Below are 21,972 nucleotides of genomic sequence, written 5' to 3' on the forward strand. Positions count from 1 at the left end.
AAGGAAGTCATACTGCACCTTACTTATTAAATTCCAAAAGGTAACAAGAGTGTTTGTCAAACTAAATGGCATGACAAGAAACTCATAGGAACTATAACGAGTCACACATGTTGTTCTTCATCACTTTTCGCAATTCTTACTTGCCAATAGCCTGATCGCAAGTTTTGTGAACCATGTTCCCGTACTTAATCTGTCCGGCAGATCATGCACCAAAGGAACAGGGTACTTATTCTTTACCGTCACTTTGTTCAATGCCCAATAATCCACATACATCCTTAAGCAACCATCTTGCTTTTTTTAAACAACAATGGAGCGCCAAATGGAGTCTTGGACGGTCAGACATACCCTATCTCCAATAATTCGTTTAATTGTTTGCGTAATTCAGCAAGTTCAAAAGGAGACACGGTATAGGGGACTTGCAGGAGGGACAACACCAAGAACCAATTCGATTTTGTGGTCGACATTTCTCCTTGTTGGCAAGTGTTTGTGCAACTCCACTGGCATCCCATCTTCAAACTTAATCATAACTTCTTTGACATCAACAGGCAACTCGACCTTCTTGTCAGGTTTGATGTCGATTAAGGTAGCCAAGTAAATTGTTTTACTCCACTTTAAGTCTTTCTCTAGTGACACGACAGATATGATGTTTGTCTTCCGCTTGTTCTGGCCCTTGTCATAAGGATACACACAATGAACAAAGCAAGAACTTAACTTATGCATCACCATTTCTTCGTCCAAGTGAGGCATAGGCATTGTTTTTATTTTTTTGCAAGAAATCAATACCCATGATTATTTAAAAATCCTTAAGTGAAATCACCATCATATTTGCCTTTCCAACCCAAGTGTCAATAGTTAAAGAAATATTATAAGTCATAGATACAATCGCCTACATCTTGGCATTCACCGATTTGATATATCTTGGGCATTTGCATATTGACAACCCATAATTTTTCACCAATTTGGCCGACACAAAGGTATGAATAACCCTTGTGTCAACTATAGCATTCACACTTTTCCCATTCATTTCCACATAAATGTGTAACAGTAGAGAATACGTCTGAAGGAGATTTTTAGTGAGCTTTGTTCTCTTTCTATTTAGCTTTGTAATTGAGTGCTTCAACTACTGTAAGAGACTTCTCCACCTAAAGGAGACTTTTAGTGAGTTTTACTTGCCTTGCATTAACAATTACCTAGATTGTAACCAAGTAAACGATCAGTCTCTTTCTTTCTTTAAATAAGTTTTATTTTATGCAAGTGTTTCTTAATTTAGTTTGAAAAGATGAGAAAAGTTTTATTTTTATTTCAAGCTATTCACCCCCCTAGTCAGCCACCAAAGGACCAACAAGTGGTATTAAAGCAAGGACGCTTCAGGACTAATCGCCGACTGAAGTAAAGAAACTAATGGTCGGACCAAGCCTCATTCCACCAAAGTTCGAGGAGCAATTCACGCACTAGAAACGTTGAACGGAGGTATTCCTAAAAATCGACTTTGAAATTCTTTTAATTATCAAGTACGATTTTGTAGTTCCCAAAGATCAGTAAGGCATAGAAAAAGAAAAATATCTCTGGACGAAGAAGGAGCAAAGTGATTTCGTAGCCAACAGTAGAACGTAATATCACTTATTAAGTGTATTACCGCCTCAAGAAATAAATTGTATAGAAAACTACACATCAACAAAAGACCTTTGGGAGAAATTCCTAAAACTCCATGAAAGAACATCCGAAGAGAAGCTCGCACGATGGGACATTCTTAGGAACAAGTTAACGAATATTCATTTGGAAAAAGATGAGAAGGTAGCCTAATTGCAAGCGACGATCAAGGAGCTGATCACCAGACTGGGCAATCTCGGTGAAACGGTAACCAATCGAGACTCGGTACGCTACACACTAAACGCCTTCCCCATAACCCATGAATAGACTTCGATCGTAAACGCCTACTACATCTCAAAGGGCCTGGAGATAAGCACCCTAGAGGAATTGTTTTCAACTTTAGAATTACATGAGACTCGATGTGCAGGTACAACAGTAGAGTCAAACCAGAATCTAGCACTAAGAGCCACCAAGAAGGAAGAACCCGAGTTAGACTCAAATCTGGAAGGAGACCAAGAAGCATACATGGTAAGAAAGTTTTAAAAAAATTTAAGTCTAATAAATTTAAAGAATTGTAGGAAAAAAAACAAAAAAATAGAAGGAAGGTTCGATGCTACCAGTGTTAAAAAGAAAGTCACATAAAGGAGGATTATCCAGAGCTCAAAAAGGAAAAAGGCAAAGGCCCTGAGTAAAATAAACACAAGAATCTCAAGGCCACTTGGGACGAAAGCTCGTCATTTAAGTCAGATATAGAAGCATACGGCGGACTAGCGCTGATGGATAGTCACAAAGAACAAAGCTCCTCAGAAGCTAACATCGATGAAGGGGAGCGACATCAGACGAATGCAACGAAACAAGGGGGAGAATCAAACTTCATATCTGACATGGTAAATGAGGTATATCTCTTATCTCCTGATCAACTTTACTTTGACATTAAATCTATGACTAAATTAATATGCAAATCAAAAACCAAAAAGGAAAATTTGAAAAAAGAAAACTTAGAAATAAAAAGAATTTTAGTAAAATCTTACTTAATAGAGGAGCTTGATAAATTAAAAATTAAAAATACTAATTTAAAAGAACAAATAGAAAATTAAAAAATTCTGCATGCTCATATTCTAGATATTATCAAAAACTAATTTGATATTTTAGATACTATAAGGGTTAAATTAGAAAGTTATCATTAAAATATATTTCTAAAAGATACTTGATCAATCCAGTAAAAAGAAACCTATATTGGGTTCTCAAATCCTGCTTAAAATAAATTAAAATTTTTTTTGAAAGTTATAATTTGCAGAAAGAAAATTAAATGTTTAATTTCTTTAAAAAGTTTTGTCTAGAAGTGGTTGTTATTCCAATATCCAAGAAGGTCTAGTGTCTCGCCACAGCTTGGAAACAATTATTGAAATGAATGTTTAATAGACTAACTGTTAAATAGTTAATTGTTATAATTTTTTAATTTGTCCAATATAAAATATTTATTAATTACTCAAAAAGGTAGTTTTAAAATTTTATTTTTTTTAGAATTTATTTCTACTTAAGTTAACTGTACAAAATTTTATATCTACTTTATATATGTCTATTCAAACTCTATTAAAAATTTTAGAATTTTTTAATATTTAAAAATATTTTTCAAATTATTTTTTTAAAAAATCATTTATAACTTATTAAAGTCAAGATTTTGTCGAAATTTAAACTTTCATGATTTCCTAGATAATCGTTATAATAGTATTTTCCTTTAGGCTTTGTTTTAAACTTATTTCAAAGTATCTCATTTTATATGTGATCAAAGGGGGAGAAATGGAGGTCAAGTTTAAGGGGAGGGCATTCATTTAATTTTTGCACGTTGCAAAATTTATTACCTAGTTATTAGTTGTTTGTGTTATTTTTAGCCTAACTTAACTTTGATTGTTCACATAAAAAATGGAGATATTATAAATACCCTGTATAGGTTTTGATGTGATCAACCAAGTTAGAGTTAGGTTCTGTTGTGTTTGATGTCCTGTGTTTAAGTGTATAGGAACTTAAGAGCACATAAAGTTGAGTGAAAGATGCAGCTAGCGAGAAGGATGACACGAGAGAGTCGACGAGCTCGATGCATTCGACGATCAAGGTGTTGCGAAAGAGTACACTGACGGACGAGAAGGAAGCGCATATGGTTCCGAGGGATGAGAAGCCGGAGTGGAAGACTGCTTGAAGGCCGGAAAATGAGTTCGAGTGAGCCCTATTCCGAATGGTCGAAATCATCCAAGCGAGCGGAAGGCCCGAACCGAGAAGTCAACAAGGAAGTTAACTTGGTCCGGACGCTCGGATCACCTTGGCACCCTCAGTTCGCCTCGTCCCAGGGGAGTTGGAATAGCACCGTCCGGGCGTCCGGAATTGAAAGTTTATCACAATGCGATATGACATGATCCGTTGCGACTTGAATAAAATTCTATCTAGGCGCCTGGAATCCTTCTAGGTGTCCCGATCAAGGCTATAAATACAGCCTTGATCCCAAAAGCCATATAACAACACTTGTAATCAATTCTCTTTCTGTTTAGCTTTATAATTGAGTGGTTCAACTGTTGTAAGAAGTTTCTCCACTTAAAGGAGACTTGAGTGAACTTTACTTGCCTTAGATTAATAACCACCTAGATTGTAACCAAGTAAATATTCTGCCTCTTTCTTTCTTTAATTAAGTTTCTTTTTATGTAAGTGTTTCTTAATTTAACTTGAAAAGACGAGAAAGGTTTTATTTTTATTTCAAACTATTCACCCTCCTCTAACCGGCTGCCACGGGACCAATAGAAACATTTTTTATTCTTCGAGTTATCCTTTCCTCAAGCGACTAGATGTTCAATCCTTCCTTTCCATTGGTTGTTCCCTGTATCCTTCTTTTTGCCATTCTTCTTATCATCCTTCTTTCATTCTCTTTTCTTATCCTTTCAGATCTAATTGGATTGGAAGATGACGAAGTCTTAAGATTATCTTTATTCATGCGAAGATCCACTAAGGCATCGACAGCAACAAGTGCACTAGCCAAGCCCTTCACATTTTGCCTCCGAAGTTCAATACATGCCGAAGGCTGCAAACCATACAAGAAGTTATACAATTTATCCTCCTCGAACATATTTTGAATATTCAGCATCAAAAAACTAAATTCTTTGACATTGTCTTCACAAACCATTCTGTTTGAGATGGTTTAACCCATTTCGTGCAATCCACGAGGTATTACTCAGAAGAAATTGATCCTTCATTTTCTTCTTCAATCGATCCCAAGTATCAACCCTGAGAATTCTTCTTGATCTGATACATATCAGGACTCAATTCCATCTTTACGATTTACAGACATGATCTTACCACATGAAGACTTTTATATTCGGCACATCAATCTACGACAAATGGAAGAGCCTAACTCTATAATAAAGTTTTAAATTTAATAAGTTTGTCATAAAACATATAGGAGCTTGCAGAGAAGAGCGTGGTGTGGATTGGGTGGTGTTCGTGGAAGATGACGTCCCGCCGCGCGCCTGCCTTCGTCGCCATTCTCCACCGCTTTAGTTCTATTCCAAGTTCCAACCTCTCTTTTCTTCTTCTATTCCTTTCCCTTCACTCTTCACTCTTCCCCCGGGATTCTCGCTTTCTTCCCTGCCCCACTGTCCACCCACTTTTACGTTCATTTTCTGTGTAAAAATTCCAAAATCTAATCCTTTTGTTTCTGCTACTCAGTTTGGAGGATTATGTGTCGAGGTTCTAGTGAGCAAACAGGCACCGGAACAAATTCGTTCCTTGAACTTGAAGAATTGGATTCAAGTGATGTGCCAAAATTGCTCTGAGTGGGGAGAAGAAGACAAGATTCTCTCTCACTCATCTCCTCGTATGCAGAAGATGGACGAGTCCCATCAAATTAATATTCGGGCTCCCCTTTATCAAAAGGAGAACATTTAAGCCTGCCTCTGGAAAAAGACACGCTTAAAGTGTGGTGAACAATCAAGTATACGGCTGCCCTCCAACTGAGAAGGAATCACACAGCATTGTGGATATCTCAATCATTTCTCAGGCCGAGGGATTCGGATGTGTATTAAGGAACCTAATTAATAATGCCCCATGTTAAAAGAAATAGGAATCACAAGATGAAGACAAAGTTGCATGGAGTTAAAATAAATAAATAGAACTTTATTACCCCTTTTCACTGTCTGGCTTTTCGAAGTGGGAACAAGTGTAGCTGAACTTGGACCTTCAGATATGCTTACTGTCACTGCAAAAGTTGAATTCTGAAAAAAAAAATGCACAAAGATTTCCAGACACCAAGATAATACAATGAAGAAATAAGAGTTAGAGAAACCAGTCCTAGTCCAAACTAAAAAAAAACAGTATCTTATTTACCATTAGTAATAGGCCACAACAGATACTACTTATGAATCATAACATAAAAAGGAAGCCTACAATTTGATTCGATCAGAAATACAATTAATAGAAACAATGTAAAATCTTAGTGGAAAGGGAACTAATTAAGCCTGGCCTTGCACTCGATTCCTGGTATGATGACAGTGGAGTATCTGCATGATATTACTTTTTGACTCTTAACATTGGCTTTTGCCTTTTGGAAGAGGAAAAATGATCAATGGTGTAAAAAGTGGGAACCAGTATCAGGCTCTATCTTATCCAGAAGACAGATTATGTGAAACTTTTTTGCTTGTGCGTTTTTTCCTATCGTCCTCAAGCGTTCTCATTTCATTCAACCAAATCACTGCTTAATTTTTGTACTCAAAATTTCTAGATTTAGCTCTGAAACAAGCTTACTGCTGCTGATCTCTTCTTCTGAAATTAAAGTAAAGTAACCCAAGCATAACTGCATAAGTAAAGTAACCCTCTCATGATCTGCATCTGAAAGATACTGCTTTTAATTGTGACGCTCGTGAAAAGCGTGGACTGGAATAGCAGCTGTTAAGATAAGAAGAGCATTTGATGGGATCTCGGCCTTTATTTTCAGTTTTTATTAGATCGTGCCCCAATTTTCCAAATTGATGGAATCACACCGCACTGCCCCTCTAAGATACCTTTATCTTTGTCAAACAAGTAGATTGACTTATTTTGGATTAAAATCTAGTGCGAGACCATTTACATCTTAAAAAATGTTATACTGTTTAAGTCTTACTGTCCTATAATGTCTTAAACAGCCCAATATGAGTCAACAAACTGATTCTAAAATCAACCTTTTGAATCACTTTGTAATAAATTCACACAAAATTTCAACCCAAACTGAGTCAAAAGTTGATTGCCTGATCAACTTGTTAAACATTCCATGTATTTACACCCCATAATTCACATTCAGGCATAATGAACTCACACGTCGAAGTTTTAGTTCAAAATGATTCAGCAAGCCGATCAAAGAATCAGATTATTTGGAATAGAGTAGGGGGGCTGTGATCAGATCATATAAAAAATTAGGGTGTGATCTAATAATTCTTGCCCCCACAAGTGTAGTACAATAGTAAAAATGCTTAGAGGAGCAATAAAAGTATATCAAAGTTTGAATTTTAAATGAGACAAATATCCTAAAGGTTTGTTTCTGAATGTGTATAAGCTATAAATTTATCTAGTAGACAAGCTAAGGGAAAGCCAGACTACTTTCAGAATTAATCGGTAAAGCTCAGACAACTGAATTACCAAATAGAAAGGGATATACTGTTAATCTATTCCTATATAACAGAAACTTGTAAATCTCTTTCAGACACTAACGAATTGGGCACGCCAAGTTACATAAGAATAGAAAGCAAATAATGATCTGTCCTACCTTGCAATGGCCAATGGAGCTCATCCATCAATGATCTGGATAAACTTGAACAGATTTTCAACTGTATATCGTCATGCATTTAATTTTGGTGTCCTTTTGCAAGTACCCACGAGACAGAGAATTGAAGAAAATTGCTGATTCCATTAGGACCCACTTCACATGGGAAGGAATCTGCATTTTCTCTCCCCCGTCATATCATGCAGCATTGAATGCTTTATGAGCCTGAAAGAATTAATTAAAGATATACTAAATACTAAACCAGCAGCGGAGATGGCTCGTCTCCTTCAAGATTTAATGATTTATGAATTAGACAGAAGAATACGAATTATACCGACACTGGTTTTGCCTTCAGTGGTGGTTGGAGACATGAGATCCATTCATGATGAAGCTAGCAACAAACAGTCACAATAAAAATAATAGATCACGAGGAAGAATCAAAATTCTAATATTCTGACAAGATATGCAGAGCTTGGAGACAAAAAGATCATTTTCATGGTGAAGCAGCGCACTGTCTAAGTAAACAAATGGTAGATAGTGAGGAAGAATCTGCATTTAAGATGTATGGAAGATGTGGAAAAGATAAGATCAAGGCATACGGTAATTGAATCACATCGGTTAGTTTTATTGGTCTTCAATTAGTTTGTGAATCACTTGCCCATGACAGAAAATTTTGTGGCTGTCACTATTTCAGTGGTTGATCTGGTAGCTTCTGAAGGGGCATGAGTTGCATAAGGAAACTCAGTATTTTAAAAACTAATCATCCTCAGCAAGCTATCCTTATCAAGCTGTATTTTTCCGAGAAGTAATTATATATTGCATTTATGTAAGCAATGAAATTGAGCAGATTCAATTATTGTATGTATATCAAGCACAGAAGCTACACGCGTAGAAAAAACAAAGAAAATAGATGTCAAACTTCCATTCTCCAAAAAATTACACACACACACTCATATTTCATTGTAATACAGTTTCGCTTCAAATGAATCATATGTAGGACTTTGGATTGAAGCAATGTATTCAAATCAACATCAACTGAAGAAACTAAGACTTGATATGAATTCCAAATTATGAAAACTGAAAATTTTATCACCTATCACACCTTTAGCATTTAGAACATCAAAAGCAGCATTGTCATAATTGAGCAATATTCGGTTCCCTTGTACATTTTCATTATGGAACTTAAATGGTGAATTTTGCTAGAGTAGGCTCTACTAGTTCTTTCATAAATAAAGCCCCAAACAAACCACTACATTCTGAAGGTCACCTAACATACTCTGCCATCCAGTGTAAATATTTCTGATCTTCTAATTAGCACAATAAAGAAACTTTCATGCAGAGAATTCGTTGCAATTGAAGGTCAATTCCTAAGCAAACACACGAACTAATGCATACAACATATTTACTCTTGGTCTCAAAACAATCTCTCATTCTACATTACACCATTATACAACCAACAAGTATTTCATTTTGCAATAAAACCTCCATTCCACTTTTAGAATGCATGGCTTCTCAAGCAATGTCTCCTTCCAATTCAAAACATGTTCTGGTCTCACTTGAGCCCTTGTCTGAATTTGCTTCAAAATTGATGGACAAAGTTATGGCAAATCCTCTGAAGCCTACTCCACTTCCATGCATTGATCATTATCAATTCGCAGTTATTAAAGTGATATGGATAGGAAACTAGTTTCATCAATACACACAATGCCTTAACGTATGTCTCTCTGCAATCATTTTCTTTTTCACTCTGAAGCACCATTTCTACAATTTTCTGGTCGATTGCTTGAAATTCTTTACACAATAGATGCAGTAGACACTTCTTCTTCTATCCGGGGGCCCAAGAGTTACAATGATTTGTGGGTTCATTTACCCCCATGATAGAGTTCATGCTTTCATTATGCACGCGGTTCAATTGGCTCTATAGCACATTTTTCCACAGACTAATGGTGTCAACTTTGTCACATTGAAAATCTCTTCCATGAACTTTCATTCTTGAACTTAGATGACACACTTTCACTCAATTTATCCTTCAAAACAACCCATGTGATGCCCATAGGATGTTGCCTCATGATAATGTCAGATGGCACTTCCATCATTATGCTATACTAACGATGTTTTCAAGCCACCAAATTTTCGACCTCAGTGGACATGTTCATGCCACATTACTACCAGCAGTTACGTAATCATATTGTTCCATGCCGAATGGTATGAAGTTGCCTGGTTCTCAAGATGGAACTCCACAAACACATCCTTCTTTCACCGTATCAGCAAAATCATAGATACAAATTGCAAATTTAGTTTTTTTTTTTTTTCCAAAGAGCAACTCAGCCATTGATCCACCAGTTCACTAGATATAACCCACAGTACTGACATTTCTCACTTCTCCTGTTATGACAGCTTTCCTTGTAACTTGTAAACAATAAATTTCTAACAAAAAAGAAAGAAAAATGAACAGTGGATTTTCTCTGCGTCGCTGATATAGCTCCAGTTAGTTATATGTCACTAACTTGACGACGAGAAGGATACCTGACTGAGAAAAAGAGTAGAATATGAAACAAGAAAGAGGGTGGTTTTCGGATAAAGCTTCGATCTTGATCCATCAAATGCATCCTTCAATTAACACAAGCAATGAGTAAGTTCTCACCTTTCATCAACGCGGCTTCGCGATCGCTCTTCCAATCTTCCTCTACCCCACATGATGCTCCTACCATCGTCCTCCGCCTATTTTCCTTCTCTCCGGAAAGATCGACGACGAAGGCCATGTCCACCTCGCCGTCTAACAACTTGGGCCTCCATCAGAGGTTCATTTTGGGCTTTAATTACATGGACTCGTTCTTGTCCTTATATGGGCCTTTGTTTGCTTAAATCATTTTGCACGGTTTAAATTCAACTAAAAAAATGTTAATAATGATTTCCAAAATCTAGCCATTCAACAGTTGGAAGGATATAGATAGATTCTAAATGAAACTAAATCAGAAAAGGAGGCCAAATTCTCCCTCTCTCCTCTCTCTCTCTCTTGCTGTCTCTAAAAACATAAGGCTGCAGTGCGTGTGTTGGGTGGGGGAAGAATCTAATTCGCCTGCTGCGTTTAGGCCACACCCCCTTCCAAAGGCTGCCATCCTCCCTCTTTACCTCTCCACTTTCTCACTTAACAACAAGAAGGAATCTCCCACCCATCATATCTCCTCTTTTTCCCCACTTTCATCACACTCACACTCCGGATCCACATCTCAATTTCCATCCGATCGACTCATCGATTTGAAATCAACGTCTCCTCTTTTTGTCACGATCGAACATTGCGTACTTCTCTTTGAGAATTAGGCCACCAGAAGACAGAGACCAAGAAAAGGGTGACTAACCACTACATCTAATTATCAATCGATCTCGATGTAGCAGCTGATGATACACAAAGTAAACACGCCCTTAAAAACACAACAATGATTAAAAAAGAGAAACCTAACAGTACGTCCATCACATTTCCCATATCTATAATTTGACTGAAGATATCATCTCAGTTCACCAGCATGAACAAACGACGACATTAAGAAGCCTAAACACAAATTACTACAACAGAACAAAAGTGAGTCCTAACTTTTCCTGATCATTAATGGAACGCACCATTCGGGGTTGGGAGATCGGACCATGCCGCCAGTGCGGGGTTGTTGTTCCAGTAACCGAATTCGGCTGCAGCAGAGAGCTGTGGGATTGGCTCTAAGATGGTCGCCGTCGCAGAAGCTGCGGCGGCAATGGCGGAATTCGAAAACATGGAACTCGGGGCGGTGGAACCGTTGCAAGAGGAATGCTCAAATCCGGCGTTGGCGTTGCCGATCACCGTTTGCAGCGGCTCGTTGTAGTAGTTGGTTGAGGATTTGAACTTTTGGTACAGGTCTTGGATTTCAGAGCTCGGCATGTCGCTTATAGCCTGCAGGTGGTTGCCATTTTGCTGCGGCAGCTGCCGTGACTGCGGTTGGTGGTAGTAGTTGTGGTTGATGCTGTTGTGGTGGTGGTGGTTTTTCCACAGAGAGGCGCCCAAACCGAGCTGGTTCAGGGGATCCAAGCTCAGGGCATGGGCATTTAGATCGGCCGCCGTGTTTGAACAGAGCAAGGAGCGGTCCTCCTTCGGTCTGGCCGCCGGCGAGCCGAGGTTGAGGCCGCAGTGCGTGCCGGAGATCTGCATGCCGGCGCCGGACCTCAACAGGCTCATCAGATGGGAAGTGTGCGGCGAAGCCCACAGCAACGGGCCGGCGGCGGAGAGATCGCTCTCTAGCCCGCCGGCGCCGCCTAAACCGGATCTCAGAAGGAGGTCGGAGCCGGCGGCCGGCGGCTTGGCCTTGTTGGGCGCAGGCTTAGGGCTGCAGACGGCGGCGGCGATGGCGGGGACTACCTTGGTCTTGCGGCATCCGCCGCCGATGGGGACGTTGCGGAGGGCGCCGCCCTTGGTCCAGTAGCGCCGGCAGGTCTTGCAGAAGTGGCGCGGCTGGGTGAGGTTGTAGTTGTTGTAGTAGCAGAACTTGGTGTTCGTGGAGTCGCACCGCGGGCACCGCAGATTCTGCTGCTGCTGCTGCTGCTGATCTCCGGCGGCGGCCGCCGACGTGAGCGAGGAAGAAGGGGAGGAGATGTTGGAGGAGGTAGGGGAGTGGTCGATGAGGTGCGAGATCGTCTTCCTCTCCTCCACGACTCCGCCTAATAACCCTTGGATCATTTTCTCGATCGACAGAAAGACAATTGAACAGAAGGAAAAAAAAACAAGGAGCAAAAGGAAGATGAAGAGGTAAAGAAATGCAGTGGCTTTGGTGAGTAAGAAGGATCCTTCAAAAGGAAGGAGAGGTTATGTTTGGATGAGAGTGATGGATAATGGAGAGATCGAATAACGTGGAGTGGATTGTGGAAGGTGGATTATATAGGAGAGAGGAGAGGGAAAAAGAAACTGCCATGGATGCACTTGTTGTCCCTCAGCAAGCAAACCAGACCAAGAGAGGTTTTGGGGAACTGCAAAGTTGCAGTATTTTATCATGCCGATGGCCGATGGCCGATGCCGATGTTCATATTTATTTCATTATTATTCACCACTTAACTTCTCACTTCTCGTACAAATTTAAAAACGTAATATAAATTCTATTAATTCACACTGACATAATTCTGCTTACGTCCCTTGTAAGATCCAATTTTAAGCTTCTTATCGTCATCGCAAACTCTTTCGTGATGGCATATAATGAATAAACACTTAGAGATTAAATGTATAACATACATAGTGATTAAATGTATCACAGGGTTGTGATTCCGTCCGGAAGTTAGAATATCGACGGAGGAAATAATTCGAACCAGGAACTATAGATCTAGAGCTAGGAGTTATGGACTTACGCATATTATAGATAAAATCGATAGAAACGCTAGGGCAAGAATCAAGGAGAGGTCATGGTGCAGGTATTTTGATGTTCAAGTTAGAATGACAGTCGAGTAAAATGAAGAACAAGATTACGTGTACCTAATCAACGGAAATGATCCTCTTTCATATTATCCCTCCACAATAATAAGGCGTTAAAGGATATTAAGTGTCAGAATATATAGGGTAGTGACCTTCTCCTAGGTAGAAGAAGATTCTGTTGCATGTATATGTTAGAGTAACAGACATGTGATTATGATTTCATAACAAGACATTCTTCTAGAGGAAGTATGATCAAGCTTGGAGTCAATTAGGTATATGTTTGAAGTCATGCCATGTGAGGTAGGGATCCAAGCCCAGTTGAAGTCCGATTGGCATAGGGCGGTCGAGTTTATACTGAAAGTTATATCCATGAAAAGTGGGGAACTAAGTTTCGAAGGTCTGATTGATTATAGGGCCGGTCGGATTTATGTTGAGAGTCATGTTCATGTGAAGTGGTGAACTGAGTCCCGAAGCTCCAACTAACTATAAGACTGATGGAGTTTATGCTGAGAGTCATGCTCATGAGAAGTAGAGAATTGAGCTCTGGAGGTCCGACCGGCTCTAGAGTCGATTGAGTTTATGTTGGGAGTTATGCTCAAGAGAAGTAGAGAACTGAGCTCTGAAGATCCGACCAATTATAGGACTGGTTGGGTTTATGTTAGAAGTTATATCCATGAGAAATGAGGAACTAAGCTTTGCATATTCGATTGGTTATAGGGTCGGTCGGATTTATATTGGAAATTATGTCCATGATAAGTGGAGAACCGAGGCCCAGAGGTTCCGTCGATTCTAGGGCGTGTCGAGTTTATACTTGGAGTCATGTCCATGAGGAGTGGCACACTGAGCCCTGAAGGTCCAATCAACTCTGGAACCAATCGGATTATAATTAGGAGTCATGCACAGTAAAAATCGAAAACTAATCCAGATATCTGACCGGCTCTAGAATAGATGGAATTTACATTGAAATTCATGCTCACAAGAAATAGGCAACTAAGTCCCATTAAAAATGATATATTCAGATATTTATACTTTAATTTTGACTACTAATTTAACATATCTTAATTATCGATCATATATCGACCCATATTATCTTTGAAATCATATATATGAAGCCGTATCATTTCATGACAGCAGCCATATGTTTTCAAGAAGAGTATAGCACACAGCTCTGCTCGGACGATTAAAAAAAAGACAAAATATATATATATAATTTGTTTATATGTTCCATAATTAATCCAAAAAGCACCAACTCACAATCGATCACAAACTTTATCTGCGTTCCGTAGAATTCAATCATTCAGTCAATGCAATGTCCCAATCACATATCGCCCCAGCCGAGCATATTTCGTCCTGCATCTTTAATTAAATCCGTTCGTGGAATGAGTCGTTCACTGAAACTAATATAAATTAACCGAGCCATATCGTCCTGTCGGTGCTTGATAACTTTGTGGTTTGGTTTGTGGATGAAATCTTAGTCAATGCAACTGGGGCACGAAGGATAGGGTCCTCGCGCGTAATCCCTAGTCTAAGAGCCCTAGATTTTAGAGACATGATGGTTAGATTTTGGAGCAAAACATAAACAAGTATGGAAATGGCCGGGGACAGTGGGCATCTTGTCATGTTCCTCGAGAGTAGATACAAATTGGAACGCCATCATCTCCCTTCATTGGATTCAACAGTGACAACGACATCGAGAATGCTCAAAGCCGGTGCTCCAACTCTTTCTTTACCATTATTCTAATCGGATCGAAGGAAGATTCCTGCAAAGCCGATCCGTTTAAGTTAACCAGGAACGTTGTCAGAAGCATGAGAATGAGAAGGCGACTGAAATCCGATCCGGTCCAAGTGAATCTACCTGTTCAAGATCTTGGAAGGAAACGGTACTAAAGATGTTGGAGTGTGAGCTGGCCTCAGTCATTGTCCGTCATCTAATCGATTATATTAATCACGATTCAAAGAAAATGATTACGAAGGCAGGCTAATTGCTTCGGAAAGAGTGCAAAGGGAATGTCCCCTTTGTGTCGATCTATGTCTGGATAAATTGTAGGCACGTTTCCCATGCAAGACGTTGGAGTTTATTATCGAGGACGTAATCCCACTCACGGAACTCGCGCCACAGATTTCGACGATCTCCTCCGGCAAATTCTCGCCACTTTTCAGTGTATAAATGATCAATATACGAATATTAAACAGATCAGTAATTCTCGTCGATTTCAATCTATAGTTTGTTTGGGCGTGATCTTGTCTTCTCCTTTTGGAAGCTTAGAAACGAGCCGTAGCGTACTATTCCTCCTCGCCTCGGTCAGAATCCAGTCCACAAAATTGGCACGTGGGCTCCACGACGGTCGCGTCGCGTAGCGCGGTTGGGTGCGTAGCGCTGAGCCGAGACGCGGAGGGAGTGATGGCAGATGGCGCAAGCAAGGAAGCGGTGCCGCGGCGTTCCCGAGGCAGCGCGGTCAGTGCGCGTGCCGTCAGGGAACAAGGGAAGCCGAGACCGCAGCGAAAGCGACGGCTCACCGCCAGCAACGCACCACAGCACGGCCCTCCCCCGTGGACTGGCCACGGCCCGAGCCGTACGGGACGGTTGCTTCGCTGAAGCGGGCAGCGAGATGGCTCGCGCAAACCCACCGCGGTCGCCGTCAAAAAGAGATAACGGACAAGAGGAGGGAAGGAGTGGAGTCACTGAATCGACCCCTCGGAATCCGGGCTCTCCCGCTGCTTTAATTTTGTCCCAAATCGGACGCTCTTTTCCCACGCTCCCCAATCTTATTCAATTCAGGAACAGTACTGGCGCGATGCATGCTGCTGATAAGAGGAAAGCGAGAAAAGAAAGAGAGCGGGGAGACAGAAGGATAGATTCCCTTGGGTTCTCTTTTCTAGCTCATGGCTCTGTAATGGAAGCTGGGACGAGAAGGCATCGATGGGTGTTAATGGTGCATGCAACGCATGCAACAGTGGCTGGTGACGCTGGAGCTGGAACAGAGCGAGGAGGAGCAGGCAGGGGAAGGTGGGTGATGCATGTATGTCAGTGCCGATGCCAGTGCCTGCCACGATATGACATAATGATACGACATCAATGCATGACTTGACATGACATGGGGAACATACCCATCCCATGCATCCATCATCCGTTCAATTCTCACGATCTCGCTTCTTTAGTGAGTGTGCAGTAAGTACGATCACTGATCATGACGGAGAGGTCTGCTCCCTCAGCAGCAGGCAGCTGCGACTTTCCTAGGGCTTCACGAATCCATCGCCATCCCATGCAACACAACGGACATGGAATTTGTCGATGCGGTGGCGATCGATTTGAACGTATAAACAAACATCAGGCTCCGGTTTGGTGCCCATGGTCTGCGTGGATTTTCGTGCGGGTGGAATGGTCCTTCTCGATCTCCACAGCCGTCTCTCTCTCTCTGCGCCTGATCGATCGTCGATTACAAAAGGCTTAAAGGAGTGCATGCTGCCGCATAGCTAGATTTCCTAACTACAAGGAAAGATTCATGATTTCATACTCGTAATGGCCGATCTCCACTGCAACTTTGCTTAGCCCCTAAGCTTCCTAAACTCCGAATTATAAATCTAATCATAATTATGCAGCTTTGTATATAATAAATAAATTTCGTGGCATAGGAATTTGGATGTGACTAGGTAGATAGGTAGGCAGATCCGTAGCTGGCAGTGGCGAGGAGGGGCATGTTAGGGCGCTGCCATTGGAGGGGAAGAGGGGAAAGATTCGTCATGACAGGTGGGGGAGAATTGTTGTGTCCAACAGGGTGGGGAGGGCCCTATGCGTGACCAAGATTTTGGGCGCAAGATTCGATGCTCAATGTTTAGATTATGCATCAGACATCTTTACTAAATTAATATATATCAGTTTCACGAGATTATTCCCATAATGAAGATCTTGGTCTCCTCTGATTTTGTTGATCGGCTATGCATTGTTTGTTCAGGTTTTGTCGGAATGAATCAGATTCTAATACTCATCGGTAGTCGAGAATTTATATTCCAACGTGATGAATTCTTTGTAGAATAAGGAGTATCTTCTTCTACTGGACAATAACAATAAACTATAGGGTGAAATACTATGAACGATGATAAACTATGAACCAGCCACGATTTTTATGTAATTTTTTTTTCAAAAAAAAACAACTGCAAAGCCAATATGTTCTTTTGTGGTTCAACTATGAATGTTCATTTGCTCAGGAGTATTGTCTGCAATTTACAGGAGTACATAATTGAAAATGTCTCTCTGATTATTAAGTTAGCTTTCCAATTGCAAAAGAAGCCATAGACAACTTTTCAGCTGAAAATGATGCAACAAACTAATTTGCCTATCAAATTGTTGAGCATTTTTGTGCAATTTTATATCTAAATTTTATTTTTTAGATTAAATATATTGAGCCATTGTTTCTTATTTAGAATATTTTAGAATGATAAGTTGATTCATATCGCCATCAACCAAAGTTTAGGCACAGACAACATTATGATAGTGAGTTGATTAAATTAAAGTGCTTACCAGATACATGGATTCGAGTTAAAGGTAAAATTTCAGGAGAACAAAGCACAAGAATTAGAATGGAAGAAATTCTAATGAATAAATCATAATGGATAAATATCCTTAAACTGCATTGTGAAAGAGAGATTCAAACATAATAATTAGTAAATCATATTGAAACAAACTAAGAGATTGCTCTAGCTTTTATCAATCTTTGTTCGGATGTCAGTAGATACACAAGGCAGCGAACGAATTCAGAACTCCTACCTTAAACTCATGTTTTCTTCCATTAACTGACGCTTCAAAGGCAATTATGCAACTCCTATATTATGCTATCCACTTTGATAAGCAAGAATCCAGAAATTGCCACGATTGAAGGGCGTGACACTTTTTGAAACAAAGCATAACCTCTCGTTAAGTACAGTAACAGTAAAACGACAAGAGAATACAAGAGTACTCCGACTCAGAAACTTACTCCTACAGTTACTAATTTTGTCAAAAACCTGTGCCAGAATGCTAAATGGCTTTCCAATATATTTCTTCAAGAAGTGCAGAATTTGTCGTCTCCAAAACAAAGATAATGATCAAGAATGTAATTGGATTTTGCGAAAGTAGGGTATTCATGGAAGGAATTAAGGACAAATAATTCAACAAACAAACTACCAAAGCATACAATCTGACTACTCCGTGAACTGTGAAGATGCAAAATCTTGAGCTCTATGATTTTCTTGTACCCAATGTCGGTTTGGCCGAGCAATAATGCAGTTCTAATGCATGATGAATATGTTTCCCCTCCATTCCTGGTTTGCAACAAGAACTTCCCTTCTGTAGCATGATTACGCCACCATAATTAAAAAATGCAGCTCTATAATTTTTTGAACATGTACACCTCCGGTCTTGTTCCTACCCATAAATAAGCTCAGGATAGACAAAAGCACATACAAAAAACGGAACAGTTCTAGATGTACATGATGATCCTCTTAAACATCGTATTTACAATTCTACATCCACTTTACTCATCGAATGAACCGTGGTATTACTCCTGCAACTTCAGAAGGATGCATAGACTGCATTGTTAATTCTGTTATTTGACAAATAAATGAATCCCTCCTAGAGATAACTAAGCCACACTATGGGCTGCATTTGGTGCGCTCGTTTATGGTTTCTGAAATTTTTGAAGGGGGCCAGTAGCGCAGAACTGACCTTCCAAGAATGTTTTTAACTGGGAGCGGTCCCCTGCATAGGGAGGAATAATTATAAGACAATGGCCAATATTAATTAGTGTTGAATGAGAAATTTTACAATTTTGGAGAAAAACTCAAGTTAATTAGCCAATCAAATTTATCTCAGAAGGCTCACCAATTGTGAGAGTCAAAGCTGTTGTTCCGATTATCCCCCAGAACAAAGACATAGCCCTCAGGAATAAGCTATTTATTTAAGAAAAAAGCAGTGATTAGTTACTACAAGAAGAATTATAAAATATGCATCAAAATAAAAACAAAAATCATTACATGATCTGCAGGTTAATAAGCCTATCTAATAATATTCATTTCAATGATGGTCATCATTTTAAGTGAAACCTACAGTTATTTACTATACTAGTGATGCAACTTTGCATAAAGGATAATGGAGAGGTAAGACCCATATAGTAACTCCCAAATAGTTGGCACTAACACGATAGATGTTGATGTTGATGATGACTCAAATTCTATTCACTTAGACAAGGTCTATAGTGAATATTTCCTTTTTCTATTCATTAGAAAGGAGTTATTTTATGAAATAGAAATCCTTCCAATCATTGCTGTGAGGGTTAAAAATTGGCACACATGTATTTCTTTCTAGTAAAATTTGTGAACATAGTACACCAAAGCATTAGCAATCAACACTATAAAAATTTGATAAAAGTTTTAGGGAATGTGACTACCTGACTAGACATATATACTAGGATAGAAAGAATTATTCTAATGTATAGTACCATCATCTATAGCATGGAAACACATTAGTTGTGAAAAAATTTTAGTGCTCATCTAGCAATCAGACTAACTTTAAAAACTAAAATTAAATAATTCAAATCAAATTAATTGATCATACCATTGGTTCCATATCATAATCAAGAGGCTCAAGAATGAATTCCTCATTCTGGATGATACCATTCACCAATAGTTTACCATCACGGACCTAAATGAGAAACGAGAATAATCATAGTAAATTGTAAGCAACCTATAACCTACAAATGAAAATTTTTCAAGAGCACGTGAATTGCCACAATGAGGCTAGAAGCATACTTCAACATAGTCACCAGCCTTGGCCACTACTCTTTTTATAAAGACATCAGCAGAGTTATACCCATGTTGCTATATACGAGATACAATGATTTTATATTAGAAAAGCTAATTATAAACAGAAGATGCTTCATATACTTCTTTGGCAAAAATAATTACTAGCAACAGTAGAATGAACCATACCTCGAGAGTTGGAGGAGCAGTGAAGATAACAATATCAGTAATTTCGGGCTCTCTGAAACAATAAGAAACCTATAGCAACATTAAAAAAACAATCGTAAATAACATATCCAAAATATAGCTGTGCAAGTCAGAAATTTTTCTTACAAACGAAATAACCAAAAGAATACAATAAATGAATCAATACATGAAATAAAACAAAAAATTGTTGAAGACTATTACTTTCTCTGCAAGAATCCGATCTCCAACATCTAGCGTTGGGTACATCGACCTTGTGGGAATCGACCTAGGCTCCGCCAAGCGTGATCCAGACAACAGAGGAACTGTCACAGCAGCTATTAGCACCTTTGCATCTTCCGAACAGGAGCCAAACATGCGAGAGAACCAATGATTTGCGACACTAGCCCCATTGTTTCCTTTGACATCAAAACTTTCCATCATTGAAACTGTGGAGGCTTTGGAGGAGCATTTTTTCTCTTCACTCGCATGTGCAGAAGAAACTATTCTTCCTCCTCTGTTCTCATCTCTAGCAGGATGTAAAGTAATTATCTCTTTCTTATCCTCCGGGCCAACACTTGATCCAGGGAGGAGGTCACTACAAGGAAACCACTTTGATGCTTGGAAGAATGGGATGAAAGAAGATGGCTTGAACCCGACCGACAACGAAGAGGCGACCCCAAGGGCGCCGGTGCCGGTCAACGATCCAGATCCAGAGGCGAAGACGGAGATCAAGCAAACTGTCAGATTAGTTATCGGATCCTTAGCTGCCGAAGCTGATGAGGGGGCAGAGGCGACAGCAGTCGGTGTCGCAAGGGGGACGTCCAGGTTCCTCCTCGATACGACATGAAAAGAAGACTCACGTTCCGCACCGTGACCGGGGAAGAGAGAAGCGAGGGGACGACCGGCAGACTGATCCTTGGCCGCGGGAGCTGATGAGGGGGCGGCGGAGGCGACAGCAGACCGTGTATCGGTGACATCACGGCTCCTCCTCGATCCGGGTTGGAGAGAAGAATCATGCTCTGCGCACTGAGCGGCGAAGAGGGAGGCGAGAGGACGACCGACGGACTGGTTGACTGATCGGAAATGGGTTCCGGCGGCGGAGGCGAAGTTGTGCGCGAGGTAGCCGGAGAGATAGACAGTCTGTCGAATTGCCATGGCCGCGAGATTCAGCGATCCCCGTCGAAAGGATCGAGGGAGAACTAGGGTTACGATTTGGGAAGAGAAGCCTTTCCGGGAGGAGCCGAGCTCCAAAGGAAAGGGAGACTCGAGAAGAAGCGTCGAACCGATCATGGAATTTATATGCGGTTCCCATTTACAATAAACCGAACCGGAATCCTCCGGTCCAATAAAATGTAGCACTTTGTCTTATTACTCCAACTGTTTTTGCAAAAAATTTTCACCAAATCGATTAATTCACAGTTTTTTATTGAACCATTGATAAGTTTTTAAAATTACTAAATGCTCCGGAGCTAAGTTACTTGACCATCCACACCAGTTTTCATATCTAAAATATATAATTTAGAGTACAAAAATTACTTTATTAAATTTGAATATCTATTTTTAATACATCATATATCTCCTCTATAATATTTAGAGCAACCACATCAGTTTCTCTATTATTATATCTAAAATTTAGGATAAATAATTCACTTTATTAAATTTAGATAATCATTTTTCACTGTGCACTACATCAAATACCCTAAAATTTTTATCATCTTTATTTTTTTTTATTATTTTCTTCTCTTTTTTTAATTTTTTATTATTATATTTATGGAATGAGTGGAAGGAGAAAGATTAAAAAGAAATATTATTTTATTTTTAGGATAGAGGTTTCATACCCTAAATTTAGAGAATCACTATTCATCAAATCTAAATTTAGAGAATGGATAGGGTAACTGATGCAGAGGATTTTTAGTTAATCTATTAAAAATTTAGGGTAAAATTTTTTAATAGGATAACTAATATGGATGCTCTTAGTATGAGACAAAATTATGAATTTAAATTTTAATAAAATCAAGAAAAAAAACTCCCGGAGGACACTCTCGCTCGACGCCCAGTAACCTAGTCACTTATTCACCACCGGAGGCCTTCGAGCGACCTTCGACCGTCCGCTCCAAACAAAAACTATAACCTGGTTGGGACGATGAATCCAGGAAGGGATCGCAACTATTTACGACCGAATCGTGACCGTGATCCGACCACAAATACGAGTCCTTTGGAC

At 39.7% G+C, this 21,972-nt stretch overlaps 2 protein-coding genes across 2 annotated transcripts; both read right to left on the reverse strand.

Moving 5' to 3' along the window:
* Nucleotides 1-10,789: 10,789 nt before the first annotated feature.
* On the reverse strand, nucleotides 10,790-12,386 carry LOC122028058 (dof zinc finger protein DOF1.4-like). Its single transcript, XM_042587079.1, has one exon. It carries the CDS (start codon nucleotides 12,066-12,068, stop codon nucleotides 10,971-10,973), a length of 1,098 nt encoding a protein of 365 aa, XP_042443013.1. The 5' UTR covers nucleotides 12,069-12,386; the 3' UTR covers nucleotides 10,790-10,970.
* Nucleotides 12,387-18,139: 5,753 nt separating this feature from the next.
* On the reverse strand, nucleotides 18,140-21,037 carry LOC122026315 (probable thylakoidal processing peptidase 2, chloroplastic). The gene is made up of 6 exons (XM_042584984.1): nucleotides 19,974-21,037; nucleotides 19,755-19,823; nucleotides 19,575-19,643; nucleotides 19,381-19,467; nucleotides 18,649-18,716; nucleotides 18,140-18,525 (listed from the first exon to the last, which is right to left on the reverse strand). The coding sequence occupies exons 1-6, from the start codon at nucleotides 20,904-20,906 to the stop codon at nucleotides 18,420-18,422; spliced, it is 1,332 nt and encodes a 443-aa protein (XP_042440918.1). The 5' UTR covers nucleotides 20,907-21,037; the 3' UTR covers nucleotides 18,140-18,419.
* Between the last annotated feature and the right edge of the window lie 935 nt (nucleotides 21,038-21,972).

Source organism: Zingiber officinale, chromosome 10A (assembly GCF_018446385.1).
Source record: "Zingiber officinale cultivar Zhangliang chromosome 10A, Zo_v1.1, whole genome shotgun sequence".
Taxonomy (NCBI): Eukaryota; Viridiplantae; Streptophyta; class Magnoliopsida; order Zingiberales; family Zingiberaceae; genus Zingiber; species Zingiber officinale.

Bases quoted from the DNA above. Each gene is read 5' to 3' on its own strand.
- LOC122028058 (XM_042587079.1), bottom strand. From the start codon at position 12,068: ATGATCCAAGGGTTATTAGGCGGAGTCGTGGAGGAGAGGAAGACGATC.
- LOC122026315 (XM_042584984.1), bottom strand. From the start codon at position 20,906: ATGGCAATTCGACAGACTGTCTATCTCTCCGGCTACCTCGCGCACAAC. The intron at 19,644-19,754 runs GTATGGTTCATT...TCTCGTATATAG, and splicing joins CTGCTCCTCCAACTCTCGAG to CAACATGGGTATAACTCTGC. The intron at 19,468-19,574 runs GTATGCTTCTAG...TTTCTCATTTAG, and splicing joins AGGCTGGTGACTATGTTGAA to GTCCGTGATGGTAAACTATT.